Source organism: Equus caballus, chromosome 5 (assembly GCF_041296265.1).
Source record: "Equus caballus isolate H_3958 breed thoroughbred chromosome 5, TB-T2T, whole genome shotgun sequence".
Lineage (NCBI taxonomy): Eukaryota > Metazoa > Chordata > Mammalia > Perissodactyla > Equidae > Equus > Equus caballus.
In genome coordinates, this window is record NC_091688.1 from 33,899,682 (window position 1) to 33,914,864 (window position 15,183).

At 51.2% G+C, this 15,183-nt stretch overlaps 3 protein-coding genes across 6 annotated transcripts; 1 reads left to right on the forward strand and 2 right to left on the reverse strand.

Moving 5' to 3' along the window:
• Positions 1–1,685: 1,685 nt before the first annotated feature.
• On the reverse strand, positions 1,686–2,984 carry APOA2 (apolipoprotein A2). The gene is made up of 4 exons (NM_001434703.1): positions 2,963–2,984; positions 2,723–2,798; positions 2,299–2,431; positions 1,686–1,920 (listed from the first exon to the last, which is right to left on the reverse strand). Exons 2-4 carry the CDS (start codon positions 2,772–2,774, stop codon positions 1,803–1,805), a joined length of 303 nt encoding a protein of 100 aa, NP_001421632.1. The 5' UTR covers positions 2,775–2,798; positions 2,963–2,984; the 3' UTR covers positions 1,686–1,802.
• A 1,699-nt stretch (positions 2,985–4,683) lies between these two features.
• Positions 4,684–9,482, forward strand: TOMM40L (translocase of outer mitochondrial membrane 40 like). 4 transcript variants are annotated; one of them, XM_003364974.5, is made up of 10 exons: positions 4,684–5,020; positions 5,241–5,491; positions 5,783–5,850; positions 6,121–6,213; positions 6,498–6,599; positions 6,748–6,853; positions 7,046–7,168; positions 7,283–7,359; positions 7,562–7,664; positions 7,799–9,482. In XM_003364974.5, the coding sequence occupies exons 2-10, from the start codon at positions 5,377–5,379 to the stop codon at positions 7,936–7,938; spliced, it is 927 nt and encodes a 308-aa protein (XP_003365022.2). In that variant the 5' UTR covers positions 4,684–5,020; positions 5,241–5,376; the 3' UTR covers positions 7,939–9,482. The 4 variants fall into 4 exon arrangements, with proteins under 4 accessions (XP_003365022.2, XP_001503844.1, XP_070122964.1 ...); XM_001503794.5 differs by having other exon boundaries at positions 4,871–5,020; positions 5,341–5,491; XM_070266863.1 differs by lacking the exon at positions 5,783–5,850 and having other exon boundaries at positions 4,882–5,020; positions 5,341–5,491.
• Positions 8,534–13,857, reverse strand: NR1I3 (nuclear receptor subfamily 1 group I member 3). Its single transcript, XM_014739653.3, has 9 exons — positions 13,619–13,857; positions 13,073–13,212; positions 12,483–12,613; positions 10,913–11,082; positions 10,548–10,687; positions 10,168–10,313; positions 9,956–10,072; positions 9,660–9,765; positions 8,534–8,791 (listed from the first exon to the last, which is right to left on the reverse strand). The coding sequence occupies exons 2-9, from the start codon at positions 13,204–13,206 to the stop codon at positions 8,662–8,664; spliced, it is 1,074 nt and encodes a 357-aa protein (XP_014595139.1). The 5' UTR covers positions 13,207–13,212; positions 13,619–13,857; the 3' UTR covers positions 8,534–8,661.
• Positions 13,858–15,183: the final 1,326 nt, after the last annotated feature.

The window sequence follows — 15,183 nt, forward strand, 5'->3', positions numbered from 1 at the left end:
GGGGAAGCCTGGCTGTCTAGCCCCAAAGAGTCACTAATCTGGATCAGAGTGGGCTTCAGGGAGCAGCGAGGGGACAGCTCACAATGGACGTGCACATAGGCATTAGCAAAGCTGAAAAGCCAAACGTGCAGAAGGGATGGTGTGACAAAGGCTTGTGTGACGCTCCTAAGGGCTGGTTTTATGGGAACAATGAATTTTCAGTGGGTTCTGGGGCAAGAGGGACCTTAGAGGGCCAGGTAGGGGTTGGAGGTGGGAAGGCAAAGGGGAACAAGTCAGGTTCAGATGGGAGGTCGGCTCCTCCAAGCACATGGGTGGGTGGCTAAGGAATCCCCCTTGTCAGTGTCTGTCCTGTTTCCAGCTCTGCCAGGAGGCAGGATTCCCTGGAAGTATTTGAATCCCATCAGATGCTGCCGGTCCCACCTTTCACCCAGCAGCCCTGTCCGAATGGGTCGAGAATCCCCAGGCTTACCCCTGACAACGCTGCGTACTGGGCAATACTTTGCCCTGCATGGTGACTTAACACTCTTCAGTGTTTTTCCCAGTTCACTGTACCATTTGATCTGCTCGTTAACCCTGTGAGGAAATTCAGGCTTTCTCAAGTTAATTAACCTGTCCAAGTTCATCTTGCAAGTGACAGACTGAGATCTCTTTGTCCCCACACATTCTGCCACATGAGAAAAAAACAGATACTGGGAAAAAAAGGGGAGGAAAGTAATTGTGAGTGGTGAGGGTCTTGAAGGCCAGACTGAAGAGATTGATCAATATACAGAAGAAATTGGAGCCATCTCTGGTGTTTGAAGAAAATATCTCATATCTCAGATGAGATATGAGCAATGAGTCAGGGTAGGAAAGTAACTGTTTTAAAGGTAAAGTGGGAATAAAGTTTTATTGGAAAATGCCTCATTTTCCCTTGCCCTACATTTTGGGATTGTGAGTCTCCTGCATCAACCCAGCATGATTTCTCTTCTCTTTTGATTTAATCCAGGTATCACAGCTCCCAAAGTTTGTCTAGTCCCACGTGTCCACCAAGCTGGAGACCTGTCAGGCCCTTACCTGGCTATCATGTCTACTAATTCCAGACACTAAGATGGCCACGAGGCCAGTTCTATGAATAGCACCCAGATAATAGTGGGGGAGAAGCTTGGAATGGGTATTCCCCAGGCAGGGGGTCTAGGTGAGAGGTTTTCAGTGGAAGCATTTTTGGGGAGAAGAGTGAATCCATGTCTTTTATTGTCAGATGGGGGGAAGCACAGTGTTCCCCCGGCTCAGAAGGGAAGGGAGGGTCTTAAATGACACTTCTGGGTTCATTTTTTGGAAGCTTTCTCCTCTTCATAGAATAATCAAGAGGAAATTCTAACGGGTGCCCTTATTTCCTGTGACCTCCAGGAGTCTAGGCACTCAGTTCATGAATCTTTCATGCCTTTCACGGTTCCATGTCCAATGCAAAGGCTCTTTAGCCTCCACTGCAGAGCGGTTCCCAGGCCTGCAGGAGATTCTCTGGATTTGGAGAGGAATTGCAGGCACCTCCACCCTGTCGTTTCCATCATTTGTCTCTTCAACCCTATCTCCACCCCTTCACACCAAAACCCCTCTCCTATTAGACACAGATTTCTCTTTGTCCTCCCTCCTACTCCTCCCCCACTAGCCCAACTTCTCCCAATCTCCAAACACACCAGGCTCACAACTTGACTTCTTCAAAATTTATTGTAGAAAACAAGGAGCGGGTAGGGAGAGGGGCTCTAGGCCTGGCCAGTGGCTGTTCTAGGGGTCTGCTGGGGATGGAAGACAATGGTCTGGACACCTCACTTGGTGGCAGGCTGTGTTTTGAGTTCTATGAAATGGCTGAAGAAGTTAAGCAGATCATTTCCAATCTTCTTGACCAAGGGTGTCAGCTGCTCCTGTGTCTTCTCAAAGTAAGCCCTGGATATGTGAGGGATTAGAGGTCAGTGTGAGAGATCCTAGGCACTGGCAGGGTTTTGGTGGTGGAAAGCGAGACCCAAGTCCCCAAACTCTAGTGCCTGCTCCATCCTGGCATGGCAAAGCTCCTAGGAGGAGAGGCAAGCCCTCCACTGGGCAGAGGAACAGACTCTAGAAAGAATCTCAAAGCCCAGTTCCTGCTGTCCCTTTGTGTCCAAGAGGTCGGTGGGATCTGTGGGGTGATGAAGGAATTTTTCTCTCCAATTTAAACCTCATCCTCCCTAAACCTCACCCCCAAGCTCAGTCTTCTGTGGAATCTCCCATCTTCCCTTCTTTCTCTCTACAGCCCCCTGTCCCTGACCCGCTTCCTTTGAGACTTACTTGGCCTGAGCCTGGAGCTCTGGGGCCTTGGCCTTCTCCACCAGGTCCTTGCCATAGTCGGTCACGGTCTGGAGGTACCGAGAGGCCAGGTTCTGCAGACACGACTCTTCCGCCTGTCTCCGAACCAAAGCACCTGCACACACACAGAAACATACACACACACAAGGCTTTGCAGCTGGGTCCCCAGCAATGAGTCCTGGCCTCCTGCCATACCTCTGCCAGTACCCAGCCAGAGCTCTCAGCCCCCTCCCCAAACAGGTATCCAGCTCCAGGTCTTTGGGGGGCTTTCTGGGCTTTAGAGAAGGAAGGATCTTCCTTTTGATCCCCTTTGTCGCCAGACCCGGGCACGGGAGCATAGACAGATGAGTAGCTAGGACCCCCAGCACCTTCTCTCCCCTGGGACCCCTCTCCATGTCACACCCACCTTCAAGGCTGCAGATGGTGAGGAATAGCACAGTCACTGCAAGCAGCTTCATGGTGGTAATGGTGGGGAAGGTGGCCTGGGAACAGTTGGGGAGGGGGAGAACACTGAAGCTGAATGGGCTTCAGCCCCTCCCCAGGGACCCCTACCTAGGTTCCCACTCCAACTTGCTTCCCTCCCTTCCCACAATTAAAACCTGGTCTTCTTCGAATGCTGCCCACACCTCTTACTCCCTTATCCTACCTTCTCAGCGTTTCTGTCCTTGCTGTCTGCGCCTGGCCTGGCTGGGGAGGCAGGGGCTATATACCAGTCTGCTTCCCTACTCCTCTGTCAGGTGATAAGGACTGTGGAGGGGCCAGGTGGGGCAGAGGCCATGTTGGAGTAAACACGTTAGAGAAGTGGGGGAGGAGAGGACAAGCATGCAGGGTACTTGTGACGGGTGGGAGGCAGGGAGGGCTTCATGCAGGCCAAGGAGGGATATTTCAGGCCTACTTGAGACTCATTCTTTTGGGGTCCGGGGCTAGCAGTCCTTGAATTTGACTGCTGCAGGAAGCAGGATTCCTAGTTTTTCTCTGGAAAACTCTGATGTATCAAGCCCTCAGCCCTTGGTATCTTTGTCCCATTATGGGTGTATTTCATCTCTGCAACCCTACCCCCTTCACTGCAACTTGGCAGAGAGGTATTGGGGAACAGAAGAAAGGAGAAAGGAGTTGAAATCAGGGGCAGGGACGATGGGGATGAGGGTTGAGAGAACAAGGATTAGGGTCAGAGGACAGGATTGATTGACTTTGTCCCTTTTTGAGTTAATATGTAATGAGATGGCAGAGAAAACATGAGAGCCCAGAATGATCCTCCTGAGTACTGATCAATCAGTACACCCTACCCCCAATAAAACAAATTTGGAAAGCAGCCTCTGCCCTCCCCTTTCCAATTGGAGGGCTCTGGCAGAAGAAGAGGTGAATGAGAGGCTTCCACCAGGAACAAAGGTTGAAGGTCCCAGGTGATTAAATCGCCTTATCAGTTCTAGGTGGTGGTCAGCCAATATGAGCTAGCAGAGACCATAGCATCCCTCTGACCAAGGCCCCAGCCCTGATTGTGAGGGAGGGCAGAGGTACATTCCCCAGGCCCAAGCGTGTGTGTGAAATCAGCTAAATAGATATCAGAAGTATTTGTATCTTCACTCTTTTGCCATCAAAGTGTATATAGAACATTCCTGAGAGATGGGGGTGGAGATGTGAGGGCTAGTGAGGGAGATGACCAGAGCCCAAGAAATCTTATTCCAACTTGACTTATTCCCCTGTGGAGCGCTTAGTACTTGAAGGGCACTGTTTCGACTTGTTTCCCGCTCTGGAGTGGAGCACATTTGGGGGCGGGAGTCCATATTCCTGGATTTCATTTGGCAACTCTGCCTGGGGAATGAGGGAAGGAAGGATTAAGAGGCAGAGGGCAGATGTTTCAGTGAATAGTTGTGCTAGAACTTAGGCTGCAGCGCCCGCTCCTCTACCCTAGACTCTCACACCCATTCCCATTCCACCAAAAGGACAAGAGGGCTAACTTTGAGAGGTGTAGACCTCTAGGAGGGAGGCGTGGGTCCATGTCCTAGGGAGAGCTGTACTCGTGAGTAGTACTCGTTTGGAAGTGTACTGTGTGCTGTGGTGTACGGTGGAGGGCTGTGAGAAGTTCTCAGGGGTTCGTGGCGGGGGAGGGGAGGGGAGTGCGGCGGTGGAGGTGCGGGAAGGGAGTTGGGGAGAGATTGGGGGAGGGAGAGCCTAGGAACGACATGAACCAGGGTTCCAAAGAAGTCTTCACAGTCGTTTCCTCTGCCACTCTGCGCAAAAAGCAAGTCTCCAGGCTATATGGTGGATAGAGCCTCAGTGGCCCAAGCACCAAGATGCTCCCTCTAGTGTCTTGTATGCTCACAGGTTTTTCCTGACCTTGGAGAGGCCGGCGATCTAAGGCCATCTACTACAGTAAAGCTAAGGAGCTTCCAATCAAGTCCCGCCTGCCTCTGCAGTGCTGGGGTTAGAGCTCTGTGGACGTAAGGTCTGCCGCTAGTTTGCTTCCTCCTCTTCCATTGGCCCCTGGGAGATGGAGGCAGCTTTTTTTTACCGATTGGGCGGGGCCCAATCAAGGGAGGGTCGGGTCTTTGATATCTTTTTTTGCCCGGTTCCAAGATGGCGTTAATGACCACGCTGGGAATGCAGCGTGAAGCTGCAGTTCTGCCATTACTCAAGATGGCTGCCCCCATCAAGATGACCGGGGTGTGCCGGGGGAAAAGCGGTAGCATGATGGTTTGAGACGGTAAGGGCTACTGCTCCATTGCAAGCCTCAGCTAGGGGCCCAGGAATGAAGTGCAGAAAGATTAGGAAGCTGAGTGAGGTCTGTGGTGGGAGCTAGGATTAGAGAGTGGGGGAGGGAACAGGGGTGACAGGTGGGGGTGAAGGATTAACGATGGGATGGGAGTGTGACTGGGGTTCACTCTCCCCATCGGTGCCCTCTTCCCCGACTCTTCCTGTTCCAGGTCTAGCGTCGGACAATGTGGAAGTTTCTGGGACTGGGGAGCCGGATGATGGGGGGTGGGGCCCGTGGGGGATAGCGGGAGCAATAGCGTCCTTTCCCAGGCTAACCCCGGCCCATCCCCTGTCTTCTGTACTGAAATGGGGAACACGTTGGGCCTGGCACCGATGGGGGCTTTGCCCCGCCGGAGTCCGCGTCGAGAGGAACCTCTGCCCAACCCTGGGAGCTTCGATGAGCTGCACCGGCTATGCAAAGGTGAGAACTTGGCATTTGAGCCTCTCAAGTTGAAGAGGCAGAGGAGGGGAGGGTCTTGAACGCTGGGTGTCTAGTGATGGGAGTAGGAAAGGGGAGATCACAGTCCGGGCATCCAGCCTCAGGGAGGATCAGGTGCCAGAATGAAGTGGAGCATTTCAATACAGGACTTGAAAGGAGGTCAGTTCCTCCAAAGCGCTTTCTATGGGATTGAAAGGGGAGACTATTTCTTGGGGGTAGGGGTTCCTTGTCTGTGCTTATTCCTTCCCTTCCCCTCCCCTCCACCCCCTTCAGATGTATTCCCAGCACAGATGGAGGGAGTGAAGCTCGTTGTCAACAAGGTTCTGAGCAGCCATTTCCAGGTGCTCCCACTTCTCTGGCCCCTCCTTACTATTCCTCCCTGCCTGTCCCTGGATCCTCTTCTCCTTAGCCAGGCTATATGGGACAAGTGAGGGAGGATGAGGGGCTCTCTTTAATTCCCTTGCCTGTGGGACTTGTTGCTTTTAATCTGTATATGTTTGAACATTTGGGATTCTTAAAAGGCCTTCTGGATGGGGAGAAGATGAAGGGTGGGATGGGGGATTGAAATGGAGCAGGAATGCTCTCTCCTCCATTGACTTCTCTTTCTTCAGGTGGCTCACACCGTGCACATGAGTGCTCTGGGCTTGCCCGGCTACCACCTCCATGCAGCCTATGCCGGGGACTGGCAACTTAGCCCCACGGAGGTGAGGGCTTCACATACCTGGGTCATCTCCCTAAGAGCTCACCTGGGACACAGGTCCAGAGGAGGAGAAAAATGTGTGTGTTATGGGGAAGAATGGGCAGGACACCTGCTTCTCTGTGTTTCGTCTGAATGGGAGAGGGTGGGGAAACATTTCTGTGTGCTCAGTAGGAGTTTGTCTTTGTGGCTCCACTAGGGGGCGCTGGATGCTGTTAAAGAAATCCTGTATTTGGATTTAGGCTGAGTGGTGCCGCCCAGCTCGGTCTTACTGTCTACGCTCTTCAACAGGTGTTCCCCACAGTGGTAGGGGATATGGACAGCAGCGGCAGCCTCAACGCCCAGGTCCTGCTCCTCTTGGCAGAGCGACTGCGAGCCAAGGCTGTCTTCCAGGTGACCCATGGCTCCTGCCTTCATCCTCTAAAGCATTTCCTCTTTCTCCTCCATGAGTGCCCTGCTCTGGGGACTCCAGGGAGACAAGCAGAGGCAATAGTGATGATAAAAAGGAAGGGAGATCTTACTTCTTGCTCTCCCTACCCAGACGCAGCAGGCCAAGTTCCTGACTTGGCAGTTTGATGGCGAGTATCGGGGAGATGACTACACAGCCACTCTGACCCTAGGAAATCCTGACCTGATTGGGGAATCAGGTGAGGAATCGGGACAGGGTTCTTTTTATCTTGGCTGCACACTTGCTAATGTTGCCTATGCCTCTTTGTTGTCTGTACAGTTCAGGGATTAGAAAAAACTTGGGCCGGCTGGGGTGGGGGCTTCTTGAGGTGAAGGAGATGGCCTGGGTATTGTTTCTGTGACTGACTCCATGTTTCCCCACTCCCCTACAGTGATCATGGTCGCTCACTTCCTGCAGAGCCTCACTCATCGGCTGGTGCTAGGAGGAGAGCTAGTTTATCACCGGCGGCCAGGCGAAGAGGGGGCCATCTTGACCCTGGCTGGGAAGTACTCTGGTATGGGGTGAGGAGGAATAGTAATGGAGAGGGGAAATTCTGGACTTGGCTGGGTTCTTAGCCTGTGTCCTACTACAATAATGCTCCTTTTCTCCCGTACTTTGGTCTTTACAGCTGTACACTGGGTAGCTACGTTGAATGTGGGATCAGGTGGGGCCCATGCAAGTTATTACCACAGGGCAAATGAACAGGTGAGACTACCGATGCTGTCTCCCACCCCACAAGTCAGTCATGAACTTTTGCCTGCCCTCAGGCCTCCACAGGCCCTGCTATTCTTCCTATCCATACTACGCATACGTTCCTTGCATGCCTTCATTCTGCTGATTCCCTGTCAGGACTCCTGTAGTCTTTGCTGAGACAGATCCCTCTCCCATCCTTGCTCATGCTTCTCAGGTTCAGGTTGGAGTGGAGTTTGAGGCGAACACAAGGCTACAAGACACAACCTTCTCCTTTGGTTACCACCTGACTCTGCCCCAGGCCAACATGGTGTTTAGAGGTGAGGGTTATTGAGATGACAGTCAGGTACTGAAGGATTGGGAGGGACGGAAGGGGGGAAGCTCCGCCTACTTCTGCTGACCCCTTTCTCCAAGCCCTGTTAAGTAACCTAATCTCTATTTTCTTCCCCAACAGGCTTGGTGGATAGTAACTGGTGTGTGGGTGCTGTGCTGGAGAAGAAGATGCCCCCGCTGCCCGTCACTCTAGCCCTCGGAGCCTTCCTCAACCACTGGCGTAACAGATTCCATTGTGGCTTCAGCATCACTGTGGGCTGAGGTTGTCCCAGAGTCAGCCACCACAGCAGTGGAATCTCTGAGTCAGGTGCCCTAGGGCCAGAGACTAGGCCTCTTTCCAGAGCCCACCTTGCTGGGTCACCTCTAGGTCCCAGGAGCAGAGTGGGGGACAGGACCATGCCCTCCTCAGAACTGGAGCTGTCACAGGGGCAGCTGATGAGGCAGTGGTTTGAGGCTCCCACCTCTGCCACCAGCCCGGTATCATCTTCCCATGCTCTTGTGGCTCTAAAGACTAAAGGAGAAGGATTAAGGGGTATGTCTGGGTGAATTGTCTCTCCTCACTCCCCCCTTCTTCATTCTCCCTATGGATTAAAGCTCCTAGCCTCTTCCTCTTCAGAGCAGAAAATTCGGCATGGGATTACCTCCCCATTTTGTTTTCCTAAGACTCCCAAGACTGGGAAAGAAGGGCTGAAGGGCTAAATCTTTGACCTCAGAAAGTGGGGCCCACCCATTCCCAGAAGGAGCTTCTTTACCTCTTAGCCCTGAGGCTTCCTCCTTCCCCATCTTCTGTGCTTCCAGAGAACAACTTTGTCCCCAAGGTCACCCTCTCTCCCCCGATGACTGCATGAAGAGGCAGTTATTACTTTAGTCTTTCATTGCAACCACTGGGCTTCCTTTCTACTCATCCCAACCTCTGGTCCCAGCATTTCCCCCTTTCCAGTCCAGTGTGTTCAGATGGGCTGGGGAAGGAGGTGAGCTACGGCTTCAGCTGCAGATTTCCTGGAGCAGTGGCATCATGGCGGACAGTCCCCGGATGTGCTGGATTTGGTACCCGTATGCATTGTTAAGGCTCCGGAGCTCAGCCAACAGGCCCAGCAGCTTCGCATACAGAAACCTTGGAGGAAGTATTGGGGTCACCAGGGAAAGAGGAAGAAAATAAGGCAGCTGAGAGTCTTGTCCTGTGGCCCTGATCCCCTGAACTACCCGTCAGTGAAGCTAGGTTTGAACACTAAAGAAAATCATGCTCTGATATAACAAATTTATCAAAAGTTCCAAAGGTCCCCAGGGGAGCCTCTGTCTAACATTGTCTTATCTCACCATGCCCAGTTTTTCTTGAACCCAGAGCTCTTAGGGCCAAGTGTGAAGAGAGCTTCAGACTTGGCCAGAACGTAACTGTGTGGGTCTGGCCTTCTAGAGCAGGTTCTAGAAGGTGGGTGTGTTCTATGGTATAAAGCATCCCTCTCTGACCAAACTGGCTCATTGAGAAATGAGCAGGAGAAGAAGTGGAGCAGACCTCAGAGCCTGGAGAGATCATGGGCTGTTGGGCCAGGGATTGGCTTTGGCCATGAAACTGTGAATGACCATAACCTCGAGGGGAATGAAAAATTAAAGGAACTGACCCAATGGAGAGGAGGGGAAGGATGAAGGGAAGAATGAGCAAGACTCCCGAAAGGCTGCTTTAGTCTGGAGAAGTTGAATTGGTGAGGCGATGGATGTCATCAATCTCAGGAATGCTATTATACAGAGCCTGTGAGCTACTACTTTGCATCTACTAAATAAAAAAATCTGGAAAAAGTGAGATGAAACAGCAGTAGAAGCAATTTGGATGCTGGAACCATATGAGATGGGAGGGAAGGACTAGACCCCCAAGGGACCTGGTTCCCCAAAGGAAAGGACAGTAAAAGTATTCATCCTGAGCTCAGTATTTCCCCGACCCCTTCTTGCCCTAGTGCAGCCTCCAAGCCCCCACTCTCCCACTGTACCGATCCCGGGGCCTTGGCTGCTGGCCGTTGATGTAGCTGTGCAGAGTCAGTGCCATCTCCTCTTGGACCTGATCAATCTCTTCCCTCCTGGTAATCCCAGGCCGGTCTGTAAGATAGGGAGCAGGGGAAGGACAAGGTAGGGGCTGGGGGTGGGCCTGCACTGTGCTGCAGGGGCTGGGATAGACCCATTCCACGGGTTTGAAGACTAAATGGCCTGGGATGGATGGATTCAAGGAGCTGAGAGTTTGGGCAGACGTGGTGGAACAAAAGCTTCTGGGCTTTGGGGGGATGCTCACCAGGAGAGAAGAGGGCCATGGCAGCCATGAGCACATACTCGGGCACCTGGAGCTGCAGCCGCCGCAGTGTCCCATGGAAGCGAAAGAACAACTCTAAAAATTCTTCCTGGAACCCCACTGTGGGAGATACTAGGCTTAGGAGCCTTCAGGTCACCTTGCCACATACCATATGACAAGGACACATGCCCTCTACTGTTCTAGCATCATCTCACCACGGGCTCCATCTTCTATTGTGTAGTGAAGAGGTCCACAGAGAAAGTTTTGGGTTTGGAGACAGAAAGTGGTATTGAGTGCGATCTGACAGATTTCTAGAGCTGCTCCCTTGAGAAGGGAGATCTGGTCCTCCATGGGCAAGGACCTGTGGGGAGCAGTGAACAAGGGCACTTTAGACTCTAGCCTGAACTTCAGAGAGGGTAAGGAACTCCCAGTTCTGACTGAGATACTTAGAAAGAAAGTTGAGAATTCAAGACCTGGTGCTTGGAAAGGCTGAGGGATGGATTTGTTTGGTCAGTGACTTTTTTTTTTGGTGGTGGGGAGGGGTTGCAATTTACTGGAGTGTTTTTTCCTTGAAAGGGAAGGGAATGTCACTCACCGGAAGAGGGGTAGATCCTTGGTGAACTTGATGACTTGCTGTACCATGAAAGTGTTGATGTCTGCAAAGTGCGTGAGCAGAGGCAGTACAGGGACCAGGGTGGGCAAGCCTTGGTGATGGATGAACAGATGAGCTGGAGGCTGCAGAGATGAGAGCCTGAGTCTGAGGCCCTGGTCCTAGGGATCTCCTTTAGGACTTGCCAGCCTTATCTTGGAAGGGTTCTGGGCTGAGGAGCCTGCCTAGGCTGGGATTCTGGAGAAGTCCTGTGCTCTGTATTGGTGCATGGTACACAGCCCCCTCCCTCATGCCAGCCTCCTTGGGCACCCTTTTGGTCACATTCCAGCCCAAATCCTGTAAGTGCTCACCCTGAACTGTACAAACTGCTCAAACATGGTGCCCATGTGGCGGTTGTGGGCCCCCAGGAGGATCTGGACTAGCTCTTTCTGCTCCTTACTCAGCTGCGTAGGTGCTTGCTGTGCCCGTCGCTGGGCCTGCTTTGCTCGCCGCAATGCCAGGGCTTCTGACGACAGGATCACTGTGCCCAGGCAAGAGATATGACAAAGCTATTGAGACCAGCAGAGGGCACCGTCCTCTGCCAGCCCCTGGTCTGGGACTCCTCAGACCGCCTGCACAATGAGGGATGCAGGGACCGAGGAGAGTTCCTGAGTCCTCCTTGGGCTTGGCTGAAGTCCCAGAGGCTCCAGGTGGTAGGGGATTCCTGTGCACTTTCCCCAACCTGTGAGGCACTGCAGCAGAAAACAAAGCACTGTGGGAGAGAAGGCAAGGGTGGAGAATAAAGTGCAAATAGTGTTAAGGAGAGGTTTGGCTTCTGGGGGAACACTGAAGAGGGAGGGCTCTTCATACCTAAAACATCACCTTATATTTGCATAGCATTGTAATTTCAAAGCTTCTGAGGTTAAATCTGGCAGGATGAAACAATCCTATGGGTAGACAGGGCAGGTGTTATTATCCATATTTTTCAGAAATGTAAACAGGCTGAGATTCCAGTGATAGGTCCAAGGTCACAAAATACTTAAGTGATGTAGATTGAATTCAAACCAAGATTTTTTGACTCTCTCAGTTTCCCTTTCACCACTCCATATTGAAATGCAGTGTGATGTCATGGAAAAAGCAAGGGTTTGGGAGTCAGACAGAAGTTTGAATACTGACTCTACAACTTTTTAGCTGAGTGGACTTGGGCAAGTTGACTTCTGTGAGCCCTAGTTAGATTATCTGTTGGGAGCATAGCCTAATTACCTGGCACAGAGAAAAAGCATTAAATAATTAATTCAACAATTATTAAGTACCTATATGACAATCACTATACTTGAGAGAAAGTAGAGAAAGAGCAAGGGGCCGGCCCTGTGGCCGACTGGTTAAGTTTGCGCGCTCTGCTTGGGTGGCCCAGAGTTTCGCTGGTTCGGATCCTGGGCGCGGACATGGCACTGCTCGTCAGGCCACGCTGAGGCAGCGTCCCACATGCCACAACTAGAAGGACCCACAACAAAATATATACAACTAGGTACTGGGGGGATTTGGGGAGAAAAAGCAGAAAAAGAAAAAAAAAAGAAGAGGAAGAGCAAGCGGGATGGATATCTAGGGGAAGGGTGTTCCTGGTAGAGGGAATGGCAGGTGCGAATGTGAAAGTCCTGAGGAGAGTGTGCTTGGTGTGTTTGAGGTGGCATTGAAGTCAGTGTGGCTGGGAAGGATTGAGCAAGGGGAAAAGAGTAGGAAATAAAATCAGAGAAGTGGTATGGGGGAGCTAGACCAGGAGATCAGGGACCATAAGAGAGAGGAGGAGCCATTGGAGGTTTTGAACAGAAGAGCGACATCATCTGACTTGTTTCAAAAAGCTGTCCACTGTGTGGAGAATATGCTGTGGGAACAAGGGCAGAGAGACATAGTGAATTCTTGGGATCGTGGGGGCTAACTCACTGTCCTTCTTCATGCCAGCATTTAGGCACTTCTGCAACCTGCAGGCTGGGCAGTGGCGCCTCTGGGCCTTGCTGACGTTACAGCTTCCAGCAAAGGGGCAGGTGAGACCAGTTTTTTTGTTGACTGTTCGTCTGTGAGAGGTAGAATTGTGAGAGTTGGAGATGGCAGTGAACAGTGGGTATGTGAGGGGCTGAGATGACATAGTCTAAAAGAATCTATGGTGACAAGGGCTAATCTGAGCTTTGCCCAAAAGTTCCTAAGGGTGGATAGGGTACGACACATCTCAGGCATTTCCATGGAGGGCCAGGGTCACTCAGAAAAGCCTTGTTGACACAGTACTAGCCTGGAGCTCCGTGGGTAGTGAGTACATATCAGGTACTCTTGACTAAGGGGTTGTGTCCATAGGGCAAACACTTTCCCTCTATTTATACAGTATTGAGGCTGGCAAGATGGAACATGCTAGCTCCAGGGTAGTTAGGCTCTAGGATGCAGGAGTGATATAGTTGAACGAGCTTGGGCATGTGCCAGGGCTTAAAGCCTGCCTGGCGGGCCACTGGGGAGGTTGTTTCTCTTGGGGAGGAGGCTCTCACCTGAAGAAACCCTTGCAGCCCTCACAAGTCAGGGCATGGAAGTGATAGCCTGTAGCTCGGTCCCCGCATACCACGCAGTTCCTAGGCTCATCTTCCTCACTGGCCATGGCTTCAGATGTTGGGGTGGCTGTCATAGGCCCCTGAATGTAGGAGGGGTTAGCAGTCAGCTCTGGGCCACCCCTGACCCACTTCTCCCCCTTCTATAGAGCTTCTTCCCAACCCTGCCCCGGGCCTGATATCTGTACTTTATTGCATTTTTTTTTTTTTTTTTTTGAGGAAGATTAGGCCTGAGCTAACTGCTGCCAATCCTCCTCTTTTCGCTGAGGAAGACTGGCCCTGAGCTAACATCCGTGCCCATCTTCCTTTACTTTATATGTGGGACGCCTACCACAGCATAGTGTGCCAAGTGGTGCCATGTCCGCACCTGGGATCTGAACCGGTGAACCCCAGGCCGCCAAAGCGGAAGGTGCGCACTTAACCGCTGCACCACCGGGCCAGCCCTGTACTTTATTACTTTTAGTCTCTGGTCCCCAACAGATTTCCTACCTGCTCCTCTTAGGCAGCATGTCACCTGCAGGCCACAGAATCTGGTATGGGATTCCTCTCCCCAAACTCTCACTCTGCTTCTGCTTTCCCCTTGATCTCGGGAGCTGCTGGCGTTTGGAGTTTGGGATTATGACCCTTGGTACCTGGAAAACAGAACTTCTGCTGTGTGTGGCCTCCACTTGTCCTCAGTGACCACCTAGATAGGGCACGGCCTCTGGACCCAGGGCAAAGGCCTGGGTAGGAGGTTTTCCCAGAATGCCCATGGTGCTGGTTGCTGGCACATGGGGAGGGACTCTGGTGGGTGGGGACCTCATGACCCATTAGAAACTGCTCCTTATTAGACCCATGGAGATTTTCCTTGCTGCTGAGCTTTAGGCTAGATCTGCAGCCTTCTCTGTACATGGATCCTGGACAAGCTGGGAAGAGAGAGGGTGAGACAGAGCCAGCTTTTTCACTTGCAGGAAGTCAATAGGAAAAGAATATATGTAACAATTGTATGATGCCCCCAAAACGAAAGCTCTTCAAAAGAGATGGGATCTAATTAAGAACATACACACAGAGCTAGAAGAGGTCCAACTTCTGAGAATTTGGAAGGGCTGAGAATTAAATCAGAGAGGCCTCTAATCAATTAGAGGTGGTTGAGATTGATTTGGGGACTGGAGCCAGAGCTGGCTTTGTGGGTGCGTGACTTGTGCAGTCACATAACACCCTCTGCTCAGAGGGGTCTTGGGCTTGGTTAATGCCTACTGTTGCCGTTTTGAAATTCTTAATGATTTTTGAACAAAGGACTTTGCATTTTCATACTTCAGTGGGCCCTGAAAATTATGTCTCTGGTCCTGTCTGGAGCCAAGACAAAGGACTTCTAGTTAATAAGTTTGAGAATCAGAAGTAGGATCTTCACTGGGGTTGTCTAGTGCTCCATTGACACTGAAGAACATTTTTGCAAGTGTAAAAATACATATATATACTCTCCCAACATTTATGAACAGAAAAAGTAATTTCAAAAGCTATTTGGATGTTTTGGGCATGAGCGATATGTTGGATACGTCTATTTGGATAAATCTGATCCCACGCACACTGGAATAAAGGCAAAGTCACAGTCTTCCAATTTGCAGGGTCCTTCTCACTGCAGATCTCCCTGGGGGTTTGCTGTTTGTGCACTCACACAGTCTTCTCCCACTAGAAATAAGCATTTTTCTTTTTTCCTTTTTTATAGGCGGGGGGGGGCTGTTATGTATTCTGCTTCATCAATTAAGAGTTAAATTACAGTTAATGTTGCTCTGAAAATGAGTTAAAAACCCAAGTGCAGGCTAGAGTCATAAACACACACAGGGAGAGACAGAGACAAAGAGAAGAGACTGAGTTAACAGGAACCTTGTTTAGGTTCCCAGAATGAGTTGGTGGAACCCTTAATCTTAAGAGGTACAACATACAACTATGCATAACATTGCATTTTGAAAGAAGCTGAGTTCTAGTGAGCACAGGTGCTTAGATCTGGTCCCTGGAAGATGGTGAGCATATTTACGTGTATGCATCTGTTGGTATCTTTGCTTAAGTGTGACTCT